Here is a 23,892-nt window from a genome sequence, read left to right on the forward strand (position 1 = left end):
CTCCCACCAAAAAAAACCCACTTTACAAACATTTTTTCCAGCCTCTATGCCAGCCTCAAATGCCGTACCCACCTCTATGACAGCAGAATGTGTTCTATCCTGTGACAGCCTTTCCCTGGTTCTGATGTGGCTCTCGGGTGAGTGTGACACCTTTTCTGTTATGCGCACTGCAGAGTCACATCAGCAATGCATTGTGGTGGGTGTAGGGTATTGGGCTCCGTGCATAGGCGCCCGGTATAAGAGGCTTGGACAGGCTAAGCCTCCCCTGCTGTGCTCTGAGGTGTTTAAATTGTTGATTTACCTCCATCCTCACAGCAGGAGCTGCAGTGAAAGCCCTCTAGCCTTGTCCTGTTGTAGAAATTGGTTTATGGTTTGTTTACCTTACTGCTGGGAGAGCGGGGGAGGGGGGGTTGGCTGGAGGTCTCCTGGGTTGCCAGGGAGATATTTAATGAGGATGACTTCCTGACCTGCACTGAGAACAGATAGCAGCAGATACTGGACCAGCAAGATCAGAAAAAGGTCACCAAACAAAGGTAGAAAAGATCATTTTATTTTCATTATAGTGTTTGGAATATGTTCATTTTGAGAATCAGGTGCTCAACATTAAAAGTTTATATTTATTTACTTATTTATGGCATTTTATCCCACATTAAACATGAATTAGGGTGTTTTGTGGCTCTACATGAGAATTGTGATGATATGATCCCTTGTTTCATATTGTTGACGGTCTGCATTTTCCGTATGGGTGGTATATTGGTGTATTAGGTTCTGCCCAGTGTACTATTTATGGTACAGTAAGGTTCTGAGTGTGTTTTTGCACAAAATTGTGCATAGTGTTTTGCAGTTGAGCGATTGTGCTTAGAATATGCTTTGAGCAACCACTTTATTCTTTGACATATGATACATATCTAATATCTAAATTTAATAAAAGGTATTAATTGTGACTTTTATTTTTATTTATTTATTTTTTGTGTGTGTTATCAGAAAATTATGGATTTAAGCTCCACCCCTGGCCCCACCCCCTTTAGCCTCCCCAAACAGTTGGGCCACCGACCGCCTATGGCTTAGTGATTCCACTAGCTTGTGGCAAATTCTCACGATGTTGGTAGTTGGTAGGCTCTACTCCCATGGTGCTTTTCCCCCTGCTTACTGGGTCAGAGTGTGCCCTGTTTTGTTTCCGGTAGTCCATGAGGTAGTGGCCATTTTTGTAAGCCAGTTTTAGATGCCTTTCACGTGTTAGCCACGTTACAGAACTTAGTTCTTCCCTTGAATGTGGCTGAAAGAGGGCATTGTACAGCATTCTGCCAGCTCTGACCTACTGCTCATCTCAGTACCAGGGAGACTCGTTGCCAGTGGGGCACAACCTCTGATCTGCAGTTAACTGTGAGTAAGCGTGCTTATTCCAATAAAGGACGTTTTTGGAGAGATTAGTCTTCAGGTGTCAACTGGTGTGCCAATGTTATATTGCAGCAACCAGTCCTAGAGGCCTGCGTGTATGCAGGTCCCTGGAGCACTTTTAGTGGGTACCGCAGTGCACTTCAGCCAGGCGGACCCAGGCCCATCCCCCCCTACCTGTAACACTTGTGCTGGTAAATGGGAGGCCTGCAAAACCCACTGTACCCACATGTAGGTGCCCCCTTCACCCCTAAGAGCTATGGTAGTGTTGTACATTTGTGGGTAGTGGGTTTTGGGGGAAGGGGGTTGGGTGCTCAGGACCCATGGTAAGGGAGCTATGCATGTGGGAGCGTTGTCTGAAGTTCACCGCACTGAACTCTAGGGTGCCCAGTTGGCCCAGTTGGTGTCCTGGCATGTCAGGGGGGCGAGTGTACTACAAATCGTGGCCCCTCCCACAACCAAATGGCTCAGATTAGGACGTTTTTGAGCTGGGCGTTTTTAGTTTCCATTATCGCTAAAAAAAACAAACGCCCAGCTGAAAAACATCCATTTTTTCGAAAATATGGTCTGTCCCACCTCTTCACGTACCCGTTTTCGGACATAGACGCCCATGGAGATAGGCGTTCGCGTTCGATTATGCCCCTCCACATATCCACTCTGTAATAATGGACTCATATGTACTAAATTAGTTTACTTCTCCCTATGCACAATATGTCTATGTATTTTGCACATTCTGCATTACATTGCAGTTTGCAATTTTGTTTTTGTATGAAAATTCAATAAAATTTCTGGAAAAAAAAAGATTTTTTCAAAACTAACAGGTCTGCAAGGGATCTAGGAAGCATAATATCATAATGTCTGTTGACTAAAAAATGTCTCTCTTCAAAAAAAAGGTCATCAAATACCTGAAATTGTACAATAGATAGTACTGGTATTTCAAAAAAGCAGTCAGAAGCGTAACTTATCTCAATGCTTGGTACTTTGCTGCTCTTTCATAAACTGCTCCAAGGCGTCCAACAGAGCACCCCATTTCAGAACTCCTTCATCAGGGATGCCCAGTGCTATGTTACTCAGAGATTAGCAATGGATTTTCCGCCGGCAGCAAATCCAACTTCTAAAAACAACAGAAGCAAAAAAGAAGGTAGGTTCGGGGGGGGGGGGGGGGGGGGGGGGGAGATGCTAGACTACGACTGGGGGGGGGGGGAAAGATTTGGCGAGGGGGGGTGCCATGCTGAGGGGCAGATTGCTTTGGTCCGCCCCTGCCTAACCCATGAACCTTTCCCCAAGTCTTGGTTTGAGGCCTTGTGATTAGCAATACCTTGGTCTGCTGCCACAAAACTGTCACTAGCCGTGTATTTGGGATGGCTACATAATAGAGTTATTATGCAAGAAGATGCATATTCTGGGAGAAAGTGTGCAGCTTATGATGTCGCACATATAGTACATGTGGCAGGATTCCCACCTTGAAGAAAGCTGTTCTTTACTCCCACACAAGGGCTGGATTATGCATAAATTGTTGGAGTGTTGTGCATAAATCCACTTGGAGTATTGTGTTCAGTTTTGGAGGCCGTATCTTTCTAAAGATGTAAAAAGAATGGAAGCGGTGCAATGAAAAGCTACAAAAATGTTATGGGATTTGTGTTGCAAACCGTATGAGGAGAGTCTTGCCGATCTGAACATGTATACCTTGGAGGAAAGGAGAAACAGGGGTGACATAATAGAGACGTTCAAACCTTTTCTGGAGACGGGAAGGCGACAGAACTAGAGGACATGAATTGAGGTTGAAGGGGGGCAGACTCAGGAGTAATGTCAGGAAGTATTTTTTCATGGACAGGGTGGTAAATGCGTGGAATGCCCTCCTGAAGTGGTGGAGATGAAAACGGTAATGGAATTCAAACATGCATGGGATAAACACAAAGGAATCCTGTTTAGAAGGAATGGACCAATGGATTCTTAGCGGAGATTGGGTGGCAACGCTGGTAATTGGGAAGCTAAACCAGTGCTGGGCAGACTTCTATGGTCTATGCCCTGATCGTAACTGAATAGATAGGTATGGGCTGGAGTGTAAATTTTAAGGGGCTTCGACGTTAGCTTCAGAACTTTTAGTACAAGAACAGTGCTGGGCAGACTTCTATGGTCTGTGCCCTGAGAATAGCAAGGACAAATCAAACTCGGGTACACATATAAAGTATCAGATGCTATGTAACATGAGTTTATTTTGTTGGGCAGACTGGATGGACTGTTCAGGTCTTTATCTGCCATCATTTACTATGTTACTGTGCTGCCACAGTCCTACCCCCAAGCCCCTACAAGTGGTCAGATGTAAGGCATGATATGAGACCTCAGACCTCACAAAGTATATGGGAGATGTGGAAATTGTGACCCTACTGATGATTCCACCAAGCCTACAGGGTCTACCCTGCATATAGCATAGCAAACATGTCTGTTCCAGGTAGCCACTTTGACCACAGAAACTAAGGGACTGTATGTGTAGCACAGTGGTTAGAACAGCACCCTCTGACCTTGGCAACCAGGGTTCAGTTCCCACAACTGCTCCTTATGGGTCATGGCAACTCAGATAACCCTGCCCTCATTCAGTTTCAAATCATCTTGCCAGTGACTACCAAAAAAGTCAGTCCTTACCTGCTATTTCAGTGATGATAGACCACATAATGTTACCTTCATTATATATGAGCAATACCTAGAAATATTTCATGCAACTAATTATCCAATTCAGTTGATTGTCAGAGGACTGAAAGTTGTACTTTATTTCTTCTTTTACAGGACCTAGTAGCATGGCATCTGCCACTTCAGATGCACCCAGCCTTCCTGGTGCCCCACCTATATTGCCCTCACCACAGGCAGTAGAGGCACATGGGCATGGGGGAAGAGCAGGAGGAAGTGGCAGCAGAGGAGGAGGAATACGGCATCCTGCACCTCTCCATTGACACCAGTTGTCCCTCCTCAGAGAGCAGTGTTGCACCTGACTCTCTGTCCCTCTGTTCCCTGGGAAGAGGAGGAGGAAGAGCCTGAGGAAGCAGTACCAGGGAGCCAAGAAGAGAACCTGCCATTGGCCCCAGAGTAGCCAGAGAGCCTGGAGCAGCCTGACTTGCCCCAGGCACAGGAACCCAGACCATCTGTGCAATCCCCAGCTGCAACTGCAGCAGTACTGGACATACTGCAGTCAATTCAGGCAGGCCAGGTCACTCACCAGTAGAGGCTGGAGGGTCATCTGGTTGGCATCCAGCAGGAGCTGCAGAATATACGGGAGACAATTTCAAATGGCCTGGTGGCCCTGACACAGGCAGTACAGCAGGGGATCAAGGCCACCCTCTGAAGGCCAGACAGTCCTGCAGCAGCAGTGGCACCACCACCACCTAGACAGCAGCCTTCACCAACCCCCCCCCCCCCCCCGGGCGTCGTGGATATCCCTGTAAATTCAGGAAGTTGGATCCCTATTGGATTCATTGTGACTGTTTTTAGTTTAGTTTGGGTATTAAATGTTGTGTTTGCTTATTATTTGTTTGTTTTTTATGGTGACGTGAATCTTTTTTTGTTACCATTATTTTCAAGCGTCCTCAAATTAAACATATATATCCTACCACACTATCTACAGTGAAATGTGTCCTTCAAGTTGTAAAGCATTTGAAATTGTATGTTTTGTTTTTTTTTGTTACATTTGTACCCCGCGCTTTCCCACTCATGGCAGGCTCAATGCGGCAGGCAATGGAGGGTTAAGTGACTTGCCCAGAGTCACAAGGAGCTGCCTGTGCCGGGATCAAACTCAGTTCCTCAGTTCCCCAGGACCAAAGTCCACCACCCTAACCACTAGGCCACTCCTCCATGTTGACATGACATGACATACCCTAGTGTGTCGCAACCTTAGCTGAGGGCCAGAGAAAACTGGCCAACTATGCTAGAGTTCAGTTGGACTAGTCAGATCTTTACAATAGTACACACACGTGAATCTTCTCTTGTCCATGGTAAAATTCATACAGGCACCATCTGTGCTCCAGCTTTCAGACTGTGAATAGATTAATAGATGTGAAATTGGTAGCAAGACTTGCATAAATCCAGGGCCACATCTGCACACAAGCTCCTGAGTCTACAGATCTAGTGCTTTTTTTTGTGCCGGTATGCACCGGTACAGTGTACTGGCACCTTTTTTTTTTAACTCTCAAGCAGTGGCTTACTAAAAATCTCTGAATCAGCAGTGCAGCGCTCGCGTCTGCAAAACAAGCAGATCGCCTCGGGTCTTCCCTCACAGTGTCCCGCCCTCCTCTGATGTAACTTCTTATTTTCGCGAGGGCGGGACACAGTGAGGGAAGGCCCGAGGCGATCTGTTTGTTTTGCAAATGCGAGGCGCTGTGCTGCCAATTCATTTATTTAAAAAATGCAGGTGGCTGTGTGGCAGAGAGAAGGGGGCTATCCAGGGAGCTGAGGGTAAGCAGATGGGGACTGGGTCGGGGGGGGGGGCTGAAAAAAAGGGGGTCTCAGATGGGAGAAGGGGGCTAGCAGGCAGCAGGAGAAGGAAGATGGGTGGGCGGGAGGAAGAATCACTGGGCATGGATGGCAGGGGAGGACGGGGGGAAGGAGAATCTCTGGACATGGATGAGAGGGGAGGGCAGGAGAGAGAGGAGAATCACTGGACATGGTTGAGAGGGGAGGACAGGGGGCAGAGGAGAACTGCTGGACATGGATGGTAGGGGAGGGCAGGGAAGGGAGAATTGTTGGACATGGAGGGAAGGGCAGGGGAGAGAGGAGAAATGCTGGAAATGGATGGAGAGGAGAGCAGGCAAGAGAGGAGAATTGCTTGACATGAATGGATAGAGGGGAGGGCAGGGGAGAGAGGAGAAATGCTGGACATGGATGGAGGGGAGGAAAGAGAAAAGAAGATACACATGGATGGAGATGAGGAAAGGGAAGAGAGGAGAAAAACTGCATATGGATGGAAAAAATAGACAAAAGCTGGAACCATGTTATACCTCCTCCAGTCAATTCCACGAAGGACCCAGCTTTTACTTATGGATGTAGGGCAAGAAATGAAGAAGAAAGAAGGAAAGTAAAGAAATAAATGAAAGGGAAGCCCTGGAAAAGGAGTTAAGAGAACAGAGAGCAGCAGAATCAGAGACGGGGGCCAACATGATCAGAAAAACAAAGTTACCAGACAACCAAGGTAGAAAAAATCGTTCTATTATCATTTTAGTGTTTGGAATATGTCCAATTTCAGAATTTACATCTGCTGTCTTATTTTGCACTGAGTATACTGGAGCTGTAACAGTTTACAGAAATGATTTATAATGGAAAAAAATCACGCTATTTTTTTCTCCTATACTGGTATAAAATTTCAATGATGCCTATTTATATGCACCATGACTGGTATAAGGGATGTGGCTACTGTGGGTGTGGCTAAAATAGGGGGCAGAGCCATACATGGTGACCCCACCCACAATGAGTACCGGTACCTTTTTCCTACAAAATAAGCACTGGAGATCTAACACTTGATTTTGATCACAAAGGTGGATTTCTATCACATCGGACATTGCTGTATGTGTGCATCCAACTTCCAATACCAGTTTGCTGGAACACACCACAGTGATACCTTACTCTCAAATATGTGCCATGTCTTGACAATCCATATGCCTACTATGTACTGTTTTGGGATCTTGCCAGGTACTTGTGACCTGGATTGGCCACTGTTGGAAACAGGATACTGGGCTTGATGGACCTTCGGTCTGTCTCAGTATGGCAACACTTATGTACTTATGTACTACCTGGATGATTCTAGGTGTCAAACCATGACTTTGCAGACTGTGTGTGCTGACATCTCTTTACAACCATAGCACAGAGGAGAAAGGAGGAAACTAGAGAGTTGCAGAAGTAGTGCACTGGATGCTAGAACAGTGAATGAGACCCGCCACGGGCCCTGAAGAAGGTTCAAAACTCTGGCCATAGCCAGTCGTAGCGTTTGGATAACACTGGGCATTACACACAGATAAGTTTAGCCAAAAAGCTCAGCTTGAAAAAAAGAAAATAATTATCTTTTGATATATTAAAATACTTTTGTATATTGAAATTATAGAAAAAAATATAAGGAGGATGGAGGTTTTTTGACAATGATGAGAGTGAATGCTCCCTGATAGAGTAGGCTGTGCCACAAGTATTGGGGCTCTTTTGAGGCATTTTCCTCCTTTCTCCTCTGTTGAAGGATTGTTATATATGAAATATATGGTTTGAAGTCAGCTGTTAAAACTGATAATTTGAGAAGGGAACCAGCATTTCCATGCCATGACATAGAGACTGGTCAAGTTAGAGACACCATAACCAATTACAGTCAAGCCTATGATCCTTTGCCCAAACACCTCGTCCAATGAGACGGTTCCACCCCCCACCTCGATTGAACACGCTGGTGCACCTTTTGACTAGTAGACTCAGAAACTGACTTTTTTCTACAATAGATGGCAGAAAACAATTGCATCCCTCACCATTTCTCAGAAGAAACTATGAACAGTACAGGTGTACTTTGACATTACCACCAATTCCTCAATCCCACTTTGACATTACCACCAAATCCTCAATCCCAGCATACATGGCTTCTGTTTACATATGGGGTACCTCACACAGAGGCTGCAGGGTAGCCTTGATCCAGACTTGGGCACAGCATTTCTGGACGACCAAGGCAAACCTTACTTCCAACAGTATGATGGACAGAGTTTGTCGCATACACATCAGCAGACAGAATCGCACAGGGAATCCCCTGTACAGCAGCAGCAGCAGCAGCAGCAGCAGCAGATGAGTAGTGGAGGGATACAGATAAGGTCACACCATTAGCAGGGATAGCATAGAGGGGTGGGAGAGGTGAGCCATATGCAGACGGAGGGCTGACAAATGTCACACCCTAGTCACATGATACTGCTGTGAGGGCCTTAGGAGCACCATATTTTACAGGGAGAGGGACATCCTGCAACCACACCTCTAAACCTTCCAAATGTAGATTTGGTCAATACATTCAGATGTCTGTGGAGGGAAATCATCATCCACTCTGGAACCAGCAGCAGACCTGATTGACCCAGCAGCTACCATAACACTCTTCAGGACTTCCCCCACACCACCGACACCACCACCACCACCACCCTGTACCATTTGATGACCTTAACTGTTAGCTTCCTCCATTGACTAATAGCATCACTTGCACACTTAGAACACATAGGAAGGGCAGGATGAGCACCATGTCCACAGACATCACAGTATGAACATTTGCACCTTAATAGTAAGATCAGAATCAGAGATTCTGGATGTCAACTTACAGGCCACAGAGTTAGAAATCTGACAATGGTGCAGAGGCTGGTACCTACCAATTAACATCCCTCCCTACAATAGGAAACCAGCAGGATTGCAGCCAACAGATACAGTCAAGCTGTGTGGGTATGTGTGTGTGCGCATGGGGGCTGAGGTTAGACAAATTTGCTCAGGTTGATGTGGCCAAATCAGGACAGGAAGGGAAACATGTCATGCCATCAACAGATGGTACACTGTATTCCTTGGACTGGACATGGCAGATACTAACTGTTCAGGCCAGACCAGAATACATCAACTAGCCATCCTTTCATTATGAGGGAAACTGAAGTTGTGGTTCAGATCCATCTCTCATAACACTCCTCCCAGAGCACCTGATGGGCTCCTCAGACCCTAACAGATGAAGCATATCCCTGTTCTCATTTTGGGGCATTAGTCAATCAGGGATCAGAGTGTCCAGAGAAGAGAATCCTGAAACATACTTGATGCACTCACTGCTTTCTTCACCCAACAAGTGTGCTCTGACTACCCCTCTTGGGAAGCTCATGAACAAAGAAACCTATCTGGGGAACCAGCACATTATCTCATATCAATGAGGAATCACCACGCACACCTTGAATTGTGCTTCAGAGGATATCATGTCAGGATATTTCACCCCAAGCAGGTAGTCAGATAAAAGACAACATTCTAAGAGAATTGAGGCTAGGGTTACATGCTGTTCTGTACTGTCACATGGGTCCTCAGTCATGTGTACATAGCGTGAGGAGGGACAGATGTACAGTGTGGGGCCCAACCTCCTTAAAGGCTAAAAAAGCCACAGTGAGGTCATTCAAGATACTGACAAGCTCCATCCATAAATCAATCTGTATGAGGCCATATGAGGAAGCTTAATCAAAGGACCTATATGCAGCATAGAAAATCCCACAGAGGTCAACTGCAAGTTGAAAATTTGTGGTAGGTATGACCCAGGCAGTATGGTACCACATACAGTACCAGTAAGAGGAAGGTGAAGTGCTGCACCATCTTGCTGTAGTGAGAGAAAACAGTAAAATATCTGGTCAAAATTGTATACATAGAATGTTGCACAACATCAAGCCCCACCGCACCAGTCCCCTAAGCCTCTCTGCGTATGTCCTACAGATAGAGAGAGATCAAGATACAGAGGCAGAAGCTGAGAAAAGGAGAATGAAGAGCGAATAGAGATGTGTCTGCAATTCTCTCCTTATAATAATGTTGGCAATATGGATATCAACAATACAACATAGGAATCAAAACAATAATGACTTTCTCATGTTACACATTAAAGATAAAATAGAAAGCCTAAATAAGATACTAAATCTAATCACAAAATAATACAGTGCACTCCATTTAAGTGCACGTCGGATAAGCGCATGCTCTGTTTAACTGCATGCCGTACTTCGGTCTCGTTTTTGGCACCATCAATTTCTATCGGGACAAACTTCGGTTTAGTGCACCACTGAGAAGTGCAAGATTCGCTTATATGCATGGTTTAAGACCGCTTCTCTGCAGGAAAGACTCCACATAAGCGCGCGCACGGAATATGGAAGACAATTGGCGCGTGACAGCCAACAAGATTTCAAATTTACTGCCCTTTTAACTGCCACAGGCAGAATAAGCGAAAGAATTTTGTTAGAGTGTACACTGGGGTTGGCGTCATCGTCGCGGTGGAACTGTAAGACTTTAACACTGGCTGAATGAATAGAAGTTCTTAAAAAATTAGAAAATTATTTAGAGAATCTCTCTCTTTCTCTCTCTCTCTCTCTCTATATATATACAGTGCACTCCATTTATGTGCACGTCAGATAAGCGCATGCTCTGTTTAACTGCATGCCGTACTTCGGTCCCGTTTTTGGCGCCATAAGTTTCTATGGGGACAAACTTCGGTTTAGTGCACCACTGATAAGTGCAAGATTTGCTTATATGCATGGTTTAAGACTGTTCCTCTGCAGGAAAGACTCCGCATAAGCGCGCACATGGATTATGGAAGCCAATTGGCGTGTGACAACCAACGAGATTTCAAATTTACCGCCCCTTTAACTGCCATAGGCAGAATAAGTGAAAGAATGTTGTTAAAGTGTACACTGGAGTCATCGCGCAACTGTAAGACTTTAACACTGGCTGAACGAATAGAAATTCTTAAAAATTAGAAAACAAAGTCAAGCATGTATTGCTAAAGAATATGGTGTCAATCCCAGTCAAATTTCACATATCTTGAAGCAGTAAGACCAGCTTCTGGAAGACTGGCAAAACAATACAAATCCACAACGTAAATGAAAACGGGCGGGAAAAGCTGAGGAGGTAGAAGATGCTCTTCTTCGGTGGTTTTCTCGAGTCAGGAGCAGACAGTTTCCTGTCAGTGGTCCACTGCTTATGGGGAAAGCTAAACAGCTAGCTGAAAGTTTTGGACTAACTGAATTCAAAGCCACTATTGGATGGTTGGAAAGATGAAAGGAGAGGAACAGCATAAAATTCAAGAAACAGCATGGTGAGAAACAAGATGCTGATGACTTTGGTGCTGAAAATTGGGTTGCTTCAGTTCTTCCTACCATCTTGAACGAGTTTGCACCTCGTGACATTTTCAATGCTGACAAAAACGGTCTCTACTGGTGAGCGATTCCTGATGGAACACTTGCATTCAAACATGCCAAAACTACTGGAGGTAAAACGTTGAAGGACCGACTGACGATCCTCCTTTGCTGCAGTATGGATGGGAGTGAGAAGTTGGAACCCTTCGTCATTGGAAAGAGCAAACAGCCCTGTTGCTTCAAGAAAGTTAAGCGACTTCCTGTGTCATACGAGGCTAATGCAAATTCATGGATGACTGGGGAAATTTGGAAGCAGTGGCTATAGAAGTTAGACATTAGAATGCGGGCACAAAAGCGTCAGATTTTGTTGCTTTGTGATAATTGTGCTGCACACAGGGATGATGTCAGGCTGTCTAATGTCAAGGTGGTCTTCCTGCCACCAAACACTACCTCTCTGATCCAACCTATGGATCAGGGCATAATAGCCAATTTCAAACAACATTATTGGGCTCTTGTGCTACGTCGTCTGATGAGCATTATGGATGACCAGACTGGCAAGGATAAACGTGCTGTTGTACTGGCTCGTAATCTATCACTGTTGGATTCCCTACATATGCAGAAAGAAGCCTGTAATCATGTTACACAGGCAACCACTGTGAACTGCTACAATCGGGCAAGCTTTGTTAAGGATGTGGAGAGGGACGAAACAGATGCAGCTGTTGCAAACGTGTCAGATGAACAGGTTATTGACATCCCAGCTGGTGTTACTGAAGAGGAGTTTCATCGCTACGTAGCTGTTGATTACAATCTACAAACAACTGATGACAGCACTGATGTCGAGATATGCACCTACATGCAGGCAACAACGGCTGATGATGAAACAGAGGATGAAATGAGCAGCGAGGCACATGCTGACGAAATTCAACAACCTCCTCCTGTCACTTTTGCAAGAGCGCTGGAGAGTCTCAACACCGTGCAGGCCTATCTGGAGGCCACTGGATGTCAGTGCTATGACAGTTTTTACCGTCTGGCAGACGTAGTCTATGGAACTCACAGACCCAATAGTGTACAGAGGATTATAACTGATTACTTCAAGTAAGCCTAACGTCAGTTAACGGAGACTGTATACTGTATGTATAATAATAAACAGTACTGTACATATGTTTATCAGATGTCAAACTTCTTTGGGTCACAACGGTTAAGTGCACGCTCCGGTTAACTGCATGCATTTCTTTGGTCCCAGACCCTTGCACTTAAGTGGATTGCACTGTATTCAAAATACAAACTTTATTAGAAGATCAAAAAATATGACACTTCTACCAAACTAATATTAAAAAATGCACAGTAAAGTATTTGTGACCTGGCTTGGCCACTGTTTGGAAAACAGGATACTAGGCTAGATGGACCATTTTTATGACCCAGTATGGCTACTCTTATGTTCTTATGTAAGCTACTCTACTCCTCCACTCACTGCCGGAATGACCCCTTTTCTACCTAGCTGTAATAACCTGTGTATAAATGGCAGTCACCTAACTGAGATTGCCAAGCATTTTCTAGTTCTAAGTCTTTCAGAACACCTCTGGAGTTGCAAAGCCTAGCTACTAGTTTTGTTGGCATTTGTAACTACTACTAATCATTTCTATAGCAATACTAGATATGCTCAGCACTGTACACATTATATGCAGGTACTTTCTCTGTCCCTAGAGGGCTCACAATCTAAGTTTTATACCTTGGGCAAAGGAGGATTAAGTGACTTGCCCAAGGTCACAAGGAGCTGCAGTGGGAATTGCACCCAGGTTGCCAGGATCAAAACTTACTGCACTATCCATTAGGCCACTGCTCCCTGCAACGGTGTCAAAGGGCAGAATGGGTGGGCCAGGGATGTCTGTTATTTTTCCATTACAAGTAGGTATACTGAGACGGGGGAAAGAGAGGGACGGAGGGAGTGCACATTATCTGGGGGTTACACAGAGTCAGTGACTGTTTTTAAGATTTCATCTTAGGAAATGAAATGAAATGATGACAAAGATCAGTGTGGTTCATCCAGTCTGCCCAGTAAATCAGTCAGAGTTGTAACTGCATCTCTGTGTAGGTTACCTCCCCCATAGTTTTTGATGCTGCTCCATGTGTCCCATCCCCCTCCCCTACTATGTTTTGTTGTTTTTGAATTTACCTCCTTGCTGCTTCATGTCCTGTTTTTTTCCATTAATATCTTTCAATTGTTTAAACGTCTGTATCATAACTCCTCTACCCCTCCTTTCCTGTAGAGTATACTACTGTCTGGGTCACTTGTGAGTCAGGAGTCCTCTAGACTCAAATTAATGTCTAAGCATAATGCCCCTCCTCTAACAACTTCTATTGTGTTTAATGAAATGGTTAAACAGTGCTTACTATAAAAGCACTTTAGATATCAATAATAATAGTACATAATGTTCTCTCTTTCCTTAGTATGGGATAGTGTTCGATGCTGGTTCATCACACACTTCTCTCTATATCTACCAGTGGCCAGCAGATAAAGAGAATGACACGGGTATAGTCAGTCAAGTTCACACATGTGCTGTGAAAGGTCAGTATAAGATTAATTTATTGATCAAACCTCAGTCCCTTTGTCTTCATCAGCAGTCATGGTACTTTCTAATCGAGGTGTGCAGGGAATTGTATTTCTGGTTCACTGTCTTTCAAGGTTAAGTTTATTTGATTGACCAGTTAAGGTAATACCATCAAAGTAGTATACAATAAAAATAGAATCACGTGGAGGGGCATTTTCGAAAGGGACGTCCAAGTTTTGATGAGGACGTCTTCACAAAATGTCCCGATCCAGGGGCGGGGAAACCTGTATTTTCAAAACAAGATGGACGTCCATCTTTCGTTTCGATAATAGGTCAGGGACGTCCAAATCCTGAAATTTGGTTGTCCCTAGACTTGGCCATTTCTGATTTTCGGCGATAATCGAAACCAAGGACGTCCATGTCAGAAACGACCAAATGAAAGCCATTTGGTCATGGGAGGAGCCAGCATTTGTCCCCCTGGCTCCCCCTGACATGCCAGGACACCAACCGGGCACCCTAGGGGGCACTGCAGTGGACTTCATAAATTGCTCCCAGGTACATAGCTCCCTTACCTTGTGTGCTGAGCCCCCCAAAACCACTACCCACAACTGTACACCATTACCATAGCCCTAGATGTGGGTACAATGGGTGGTGGGTTTTGGAGGGCTCGCTGTTTCCTCCACAGACGTAACAGGTAGGGGGGATGGGCCTGGGTCCGCCTGCCTGAAGTGCACTGCATCCACTAAAATTGCTCCAGGGACCTGCATACTGCTGTGATGGAGCTGAGTATGACATCTGAGGCTGGCATAGAGGCTGGCAATCAGTATTTTGGAAGATATTTTTTGAGGGTGGGAGGGTGTTAGTGACCACTGGGGGAGTAAAGGGAGGTCATCCCCGATTCTTTCCAGTGGTCCTCTGGTCATTTCGGGCACCTTTTTGTGCCTTGGTCGTAAGAAAAACACGACCAGGTAAAGTCATCCAAGTGTTCGTCAGGGACGTCCTTGTTTCTTTCGATTATGGGTCGAGGACGACCAAGTGTTAGGCACGCCCAAGTCCCGCCTTCGCTACACCTGTGATAAGCCCCCTTGAACTTTGGCTGTCCCTGCGACGGAAAGCAGTTGGGGACATCCAAAATCGGCTTTCGATTATACCGATATGGACGTCCCTGGGAGAAGGATGTCCATCTTCCGATTTATGTCAAAAGATGGGCATCCTTCTCTTTTGAAAATGAGCCCAATAGTCAGAAAGGAAAATACAATATCTAATAGGAAAGTAAAATTTAAAGTTTGCTTATTGTGTCCCCATGCCCCAGAAACCAACTACCAGTTAGTGTCGGCTGAGTAATCAAACACTTGTAGGAAATGCCCAATACCCCTTCCCACTCCTTGCCACTTTTCACCACAGTGGGCAGAAGTGGTCTCCAGTTTCTCCTGCCTCATACTTCTAAATGGTAGCAGCCAATTCAAATAAATGAAATAATTTGTACAAGCAAAATAAAAGAAACTATGAAATAAGTGTATGTGTTATCAAATAAAACAAATTGGTAATTATATTAAAATATATATATTGGAAATACTGTATATTCTAAAATAGATTAAAAAGATCAGAAAAAAGGAAAGATGTCTCATTAAATAATAATACCATAAAAATGGAACACATATTATGCGTAAAAAGAAGCAATAAATTAAATACATATGTTACATTTAAAATGCCATAATAAAATACATAAACAAGATAATACGGTGTAAATTAAAACATACTCATCAAAAATGGAATCAAATGCAAATAAAATTGTGGCCCTTGAACTGGGACTGTGGGAATGGAAAGTAAGTTTTGTATTACAAACTGTATTACTACAAGAATATAAATCACATATATTAAAAAAATTTAAGTTGATGATAATGTAATACAAAATATAATATGCCATAAATATGCAAATGATACATGAAAATAAACATGTCTAACACAAAAATCCAATGGAGGACTGACCTTTTGACTAAAGTCACCTAATTTCTTTATAAATGCATGACCTGATAGTGAAAATGCTGAAATAGTAAGAAAAAATTAATAAAATGATGAAATATATATATGCTCATAAAAAATAATGAGAGTGATAAGTGAATAAGAAGATCCAAAATATGGGGACTACTAACCTTACGAATGAAGTAAGTCACCTGGCGTTTTCTTATTACACAATATAATTATATAGAAATAGGGAATATTTAAATTTACAATTATACCTCTTATTTATCATTCACACTCATGAGATATAAACTAATTTTAACTGTATACATACTATTTATCTTTAAATAAAATTAAAGTATATATTAGTCAATTTTTTCTTTTTAACTTTTGAAAAGTGCTCAGTTCACACGTCAGTCATAAATAGAGTGAATGGCTGAGTTGAGAACCATCATCACACTTTGGCGTTCTCAATCATAGAAGACATATTATGTACTCCCTTAACCATAAATCTATGGATTAATCAACTTCCAAATTACAGATTCTTACAAAGAGAAGATCTTTAGAATAGCAATTAAACCAATTATATCGCCCAGCTACTATTATTGGCTAGTAATAAACTGACTATTTCAAAATACAAAGTGATCATTTCAAACTGGATAATGTCCCAATCACATTTTAGACCAATAATAATGAGCCATTGCATTACTGCTTTAGGAAAAGACCTTCAAAAGAAATGTCACTAATAGCCAGAATTGTAGGGATTGCTGTCATCCCTTTTTTTTAAGAGTCTTATCAACAAATACGTTTGTAAATTACTTATCTGCAATTGCTAGTAGTTTGCCAAAGTGGTGAAACCGTTCCAGGCTCAGTCCAGTGTGTAGACCCACATACCAATGTCGCAAAATCAAAAAAATGAAAAATATCGTGAAACACAGTGAAAACCCTAGTCAAAAAACTAACATCCCAAACTCTGTCATCGACTCAATCTGCTGATACATGCTGTTGTATAATATCTTGTCACCCGAATCAGCTGAGTTTTAATGTGTCTTCTTCAGGAGGGAGTAACTAAAAACCATATAATGAGGACTACACCTTAGAAAAGCTATATTGCTGTTTAAATCAAATTTAACAAATTTATGTAGTAAGAACCTCATTAACTATATGTCCCAAGTAATACATGTCACTAAACAAAAGTTTATAATCATATCATATCTAAACAAACCTTCAACGATGTGGCTACTTACCAAATGGGAATGCCAACCACAATTGATCAGAATAGTGCACTGCACGGAGGAAAACCGTGAGTTTAAATGGGGCCGGGAAATGGACATGCCCCCACCCCACGTGAGGGCTCAGCGACCTCATCCAGCAAGCCCATTCATGTTCTTATACCTTCATGAATTATATCCATTCAACTTCTCGATTTAGGCCCTTTGGGTGAACAGTATTCCAAGTATATATAAATCGCTGCTCCTTGCATTCCCCCCCCCCCCCCACCCCGTTGGGCATATTTACTTGTAGAAGAGCAATGAACTTTAAATCATATTCTGTATGGTTATGCTCAATCCATTGGGAGGTTAGTGGAGTTTCCTCCCTTCGATGTTTTAGATTGCTCAAATGTTCACAGATGCGCACTTTAATGGCGCGTTTGGTTTGTCCAATGTAGTATAGGTTGCACGGGCATACAATACAATAAATTACATTTGTGCTTGTATAGTCAGTGTGTTGTCTTAACCAAAAAACCTTATTAGAATCTAGTATATTAATATGATCCATTTGTAAGGCACGTTCGCAAAATTTGCAATGTCCACATCTAAAGTGACCTGGTTGTTGAATATTTTGTAGTTTATGAGTGTTCAATAGTTCACCTATATTGCGGCTATAAGCAAATTTTGGATATTCAGCAAATTCCAGATGTACCTGTAAAACATGCCAAAACTTCTGAAGAATACCACATATTCGATGCACCTGTGTTGAGTAAGGTAACACACATACTAAAGAAGAATCCTGTACATGCGGTTGATCCAGTAATAACCAATCCCTATTGGTAGAGAATGCTCCTTTGTACGCATGCCGAACAACCTTTGAAGGGTATCCTCGATCAATGAACCTATGATATATATTCTGAGCATGTTCTTTATATTGATCCTGGGTGGAGCATAGTCGCTTAACTCTGAGAAATTGCCCCGTCGGGATATTATTACGTAAACTTTTGGGGTGGAAGCTTGAATAATGAAGAGTGTTTTTGTCACTTTTTTTCCTGTATAGTGTAGTAGAAAATACACCCGTGGTGTCTATAGAGACTTTAATATCGAGAAAGTTAACTTGTGTGGGTTTGTATGAGGTAGAAAACACAATTGCTGGATCTGCACTATTAAGATATATAGAAAACCTTTCTAATAATTGTGAAGATCCCTGCCATACCATGATCACATCATCAATGTATCTCTTCCACATTATAATGTTGGATTGAAATTGGCTTTGGTAAACATGCTGTTCCTTGAACTTAGTCATAAAAAGGCAGGCGATGGACGGAGCCACCATTGCGCCCATCACTATCCCCTGCGTTTTTAAGTAATACTGTTGTTCAAATCTGAAATGATTGTTCTTTATGAAAAGTTCAGTCATATAGTTCAATAGCGTCAATTTAGGCCCCGAAATGGGAGACTCAGATCAACAGTCATCAACCACACTCAAAGCTTTGTCCAACGGAATATTTGTGTAAAGAGCATTGACGTCCATGGTGACTAAAAAAATCTCATTATTTGAATGTAAATCCAACTGTTGTAATGTTTGTATGAAATGGAGGGAATCTCTAACGTCAGATTTAGCCAAAGGAACATATAATTTGAGATAGTGATCCACATATTGAGATAAAGGCTCCATAATGGACCCTCTACCGGACACTATAGGGCATCTGGGAGGTTTATTGATAGACTTGTGTACTTTTGGTACAAAATATATGTAAGGGATCTAAGGGTATGTCTTTTTTTTTTCTTTCTCTTTATTGATGTCAGCAGTACCAAACAAAACACAACAATGCCAACCTGTCAACATGAGTTACCAACATGGCTCTCACTGACAGCATTAAAAGCAACATATTATAACAATGCAATATGCCTCTTCAATACATAATCTATGAATTGCTGACTTTTCCATTTATATGACCTACCCCTCATTCAACCCCCCCATTCACTCCCCTCTTAAACCAGCACACACACCATCCCACACTTACTCCTCCCATATTACTCCCTCCCATCCCCCACCCCTCAACTCCCCTCTGTAGAAGTACCATTTGCTGGGTGGAAGGCTAAAATGCTGAAAATAGCTAAATATGAAAGTATGTTGTATAAGAGGTCTCATAAATTGGAATGTAATCAGTATGCGGGTATTTGGACCACGTTTTTAGCTGAAACTGTGGCGTCAGATATATAGGGCACTTCTACAGAGGGTATGTCTGATAGAGGAATTTATATTCTTTCATGTTAATGATACTATCAAAATTGGCCTGAGTCAGAAGTTGATTGACCTTATCTTGAATAGTTCGAGTTGGATTGTCATGCAATTTGCAATAAAAGTTTGTATCATTGAGTTGTTTATATGCTTCTGCGGTATAATCTAAGTAGTCCATGACAACTACGGCATCCCCCTTGTCAGCTCTTTTTACGACAAGGGACGTGTTACATTGTAAATGACGTATTGCCAATCTTTGCGATGTATTCAGATTAGAAAACGTCCTATGTTTGTTCGATTCCATTTTGGCCCAGTTCTGAAACACTAGCTTTTCAAAAGCCGCTATATTAGGGTCAGTAGGACCCGGGGGGATCCATACTGAAGGAATTTTACCCTGCAAAGGGAACTGCATTGGATCCATCTGAGTATGACTATCATGAAAAAAGTTTCTAAATTTTAGTTTGCGTATAAACTTATATAAATATCGCCTAGTATCAAAAGCATTATTGTAAAAGTCATCCCCTTAGACAATACTGTTAATTCATCTGATGTTAGGTGGTGAGAGGATATATTGATTACTTGATTCAGCGAGGTTTGGTTTGGCGTTTGGGTTTGATGTTTTTCATTGTTGTCACTTGTGTGGAAGGAGGAGCGGGCACTTCCGGTCCTACCCGTAAAAAAAAAAATCAGAAAGGCCATCTCCCTTAATGGATATAGTTACTTTCGGTTTAACTGTGCTATCATCTGGTCCCTTGCCATCATCCCCCGATGAATCACTTGAGGATATTTTAAATGTTACACGTTTGTTGTTTTTGTATCGTTTACTACGTCTTGATTTGTCCATCCACATGTATACATAACCCTTAGTGTAATCTAATTCATCTCTCCGAAATTTGCTGATTTTAATTTTTCTTTGTTCACTTCTATATTGTTCCATCTGTTGGATATGCTCCCTAAACTGTTTATCATACTCCGCTGCTGTCATGGATGTCTGCATGTTAGTTAATTTAACCTCAAGTTCTTGCATTTGTTCTGTAATCACTTCCTGCAATGCATCGACTGTAGGAAGCATTAAATCAAGTGAGCATTGTGAAATTACTTTGTTCCACTGTTCTACATATCGAGTGTTACCCAAATCAGAGTCCACGAGGGATCCTTTGTACATGGCAATATTCAACCAAAGTGGCTGAATGTAATTCTGACCGTATCAATGCTTTATTAAGTTTTTGAATCTCAGACCAATCCAGAGGGTTTTCTACCTTGGATCCATCCAGTAGCCTAGTAGATGACATTAATTCAGCAATACGTGCCTCAGACAACCCCGATTTGGAGACCCATTTGGCAATGGCCATATTTCCCAAAAACAACTTATGTAACGCAAATTATATAGAAATAGGGAATATTTAAATTTACAATTATACCACTTATTTATCATTCGCACTCATGAGATATAAACTAATTTTAACTGTATACATACTATTTATCTTTAAATAAAATTAAAGTATATACTATTTTTTCTTTTTAATTTTTGAAAAGTGCTCAGTTCACACGTCAGTCATAAATAGAGTGACTGGCTGAGTTGAGAACTATCATCACACTTTGGCGTTCTCAATCCTAGGAGACATATTATGTGCTCCCTTAACCATAAATCTATGGATTAATCAACTTCCAAATTACAGATTCTTACAAAGAGAAGATCTTTAGAATAGCAATTAAACCAATTATATCGCCCAGCTACAATTATTGGCTAGTAATAAACTGACTATTTCAAAATACAAAGTGATCATTTCAAACTGGATAATGTCCCAATCACATTTTAGACCAATAATAATGAGCCATTGCATTCCCTATACAACTCCCACTGTAATCCCTGGGAATACAACAAATTCTGAAGCTCCTAGGGTCCTTACATTCCTTTCTCCTCCTGTGGCATCTTCTGTGACACACTTAGGTGTCACAGAGGGGCATAATTGAACGAAAACGTCTATCTCCATGGGCGTTTATCTCCGAGAACGGGTCCATGAAGGGGCGGTCCGAACCGTATTTTCGAAAAAAATAGATGTCCATGTTTTATTCGACAATTTGTGAGCTGGGCGTTTTTGTTTTTCAGTGATAATGGAAAATGAAAGCGCCCAACTCAAAAACGAATAAATCCAAGGCATTTGTTCGTGGGAGGGGCCAGGAGTCGTAGTGCACTGGTCCCCCTCACATGCCAGGACACCAACCGGGCACCCTAGGGGGCACTTTTACAAAAACAAAAAAAAAAAGGTAAAAGAGCTCCCAGGTGCATAGCACCCTTCCCTTGTGTGTTGAGCCCCCCAAATCCCCCTCAAAACCCACTGCCCACAAGTCTACACCATTACTATAGCCCTAAGGGGTGAAGGTGGGCACCTACATGTGGGTACAGTGGGTTTGGGGGGCTTGGACGACTAAGCATTAAACAGCACAATTGTAACAGGTAGGGGGGGATGGGCCTGGGTCCACCTGCCTGAAGTCCACTGCACCCCCTAACAACTGCTTCAGGGACCTGCATACTGCTGCCAGGGAGGTGGGTATGACATTTGAGGGTGAAAATAAAAAGTTGTGAAACATCATTTTTTATGGTGGGAGGGGGTTAGTGACCACTGGGGGAGTCAGGGAAGGTCATCCCCGATTCCCTCTGGTGGTAATCTGGTCATTTAGGGCACTTTTTGGGGCCTTATTCGTGAAAAAACAGGGTCCAGGAAAAGTGCCCTAAATTCTAGCTACAAACGCATACTTTTTTTCCATTATCGGCGAAAGGCGCCCATCTCTCCTCGGCCGATAACCACGCCCCAGTTCCACCTTCGCCACGCCTCCGACACGCCCCCGTCAACTTTGTACGCTTCCGCGATGGAGTGCAGTTGAAAACGTCCAAAATCGGCTTTCCATTATACCGATTTATTCGTTTTTGTGAGATAAACGTCTATCTCCCGATTTGGGTCGAAATCTAGGCGTTTTTCTCTTTCAATTATAAGGTGGACAGTGTACTGGACTCTCGGAAGAGCTGCCATAGCTGTGCTAGATGGGAAAAGATAGAGGAAGAAAAAGATGAGAAAACTGAATGTGACCCCCCTGAAAAGTACCTCTGCTGCAGGCAGAAGGTGGGAGGATTTTCCAGGGAGGTAACTAAGACAAGAGGAGCTGGGATTGCAAGCCTGGTGGATGGCTATGGAAAGGGCCAGCCCATGTGGGCAAGGCCAAGAGTTAATAAAAGGCATTAAATGGAGAAGATTCTGGTCTTTGGCTGCCCACCCCTGCCAAGACCCTGAGCACCAAGGGAGAAGTCCTGGGAACCAAGGCAGGAGAAGTCTGCAGTGTGTGGTGATTGAAGACCCTGCTACTGAGCAGCGGGTGCCTGCAGAATGTTCCCGACTTGGGAACAATTAGGAGTGCTTGGGGAGAAAAGACACCCAAGGTAGGAGGAGTGGGAGCGGGAGTGTCTCATTGCTGACAGGATTTTCATTGTACATGTGAATGACCCCTGTCCCGGGATGGGAGAGAGAGAGAACTGAGATAATCATGTGAAAATGACAGTAAGAAGTCTACAGGGAGAGTACCAGGACTTTGTTCTGGTTTGCAAATTGAGGAGATTTTGAGAGAGAGCTGAAATGTGATTTGAATGTCCTGATATCATTTGGAGATTATGTTTGAAGGACCCTGATATGTAAAAAAACAAAAAAGCAGTGGAATCAGATGCATTTATTGGAACAATACCCGACGTGGCCACGTTTCGCCCTTAGGCTGCGTCAGGGGTACAAACTATCAAAACTATATAAATATATCATATACACTAATAGTGGGATGAGAACCGTTATTCCAAAAATCTAGTTCCACTAATCTGCTACTTCCAACTGAACTGATATGCATTAATGTGTGTGAATGAAATAAGAGTGCCCAGAAAAGAGTACCCTTTGGCCCAGCGGAATTTAGCCCAGCCCTGGCCTACGCCAAGTTCAACATTTTGAACTCTGTTTTTGTACATCCTCCCAGGGTGCCTGACTCGTAGAACTTAGCCAGTGCCTATGTACTGGGTGCAAGGTTACATGAATAAAGCCTTATGGAGCTGCAGCATCAGAGTCCAGCTCCAGTAGAAACAGAAGCCTAAAAATAGCAGGAGAAAGCTACCAAGAAAAAATAAAATATTAACATTACTGTGCAAACAGTTTGAATTCACAGCTGAACCAAGCAGATAGAGAACTGGTGAAATGGAATCGTGATACTATCAAATCCAAACATCCAAACACATTTTATTTATGCTGCATTCTTTTGTAGCCTCTTTACAGTAACACATATATACTATGGTTAGAAAAACAGATAAGCAAAAAATGCATCTTAAATATGCCCTGTCCTCTAGAGTCTAAATTCACCAAAGCTTTTGTATCAATGGGAAAAAGGACCCTAATGGAGCTAGCATTTCCTATCATTGACCCCATAGGCAGCAGAATGGGGTGGGCCACTGGGGCCACAGCCTAACCAATATTCTGCTGAAGATAACATCAGCAACTAGAGGGTTTGAGGGTGGGGCTAGAGATGGATTTGTTTGGATCCTCCTTCCAAAAAGGTGTTCTCCTGTCCCTCCTTCAGCTATCTGCATCAATGGTGTGTGCATAGGGTGGGAGGAGAGAAGCAGGGACAAAAGCCTAAAGTAAGTTATTAAGTGCTTGCTC

General features: G+C 42.9%; 1 protein-coding gene across 3 annotated transcripts in view; it reads left to right on the top strand.

The window, feature by feature from the left end:
• Positions 1–23,892, top strand: part of LOC115472398 (ectonucleoside triphosphate diphosphohydrolase 8-like) — a 454,313-nt gene that overhangs the window by 99,601 nt on the left and 330,820 nt on the right. For all 3 annotated transcript variants that reach the window (XM_030206671.1, XM_030206673.1, XM_030206672.1), the window contains exon 3: positions 13,686–13,803. In XM_030206671.1, coding sequence (XP_030062531.1) covers positions 13,686–13,803 — 118 coding nt within the window. The remainder of the gene's footprint in view (positions 1–13,685; positions 13,804–23,892) is intronic.

This window comes from Microcaecilia unicolor, chromosome 6, assembly GCF_901765095.1.
Source record: "Microcaecilia unicolor chromosome 6, aMicUni1.1, whole genome shotgun sequence".
NCBI classification, from domain to species: Eukaryota; Metazoa; Chordata; class Amphibia; order Gymnophiona; family Siphonopidae; genus Microcaecilia; species Microcaecilia unicolor.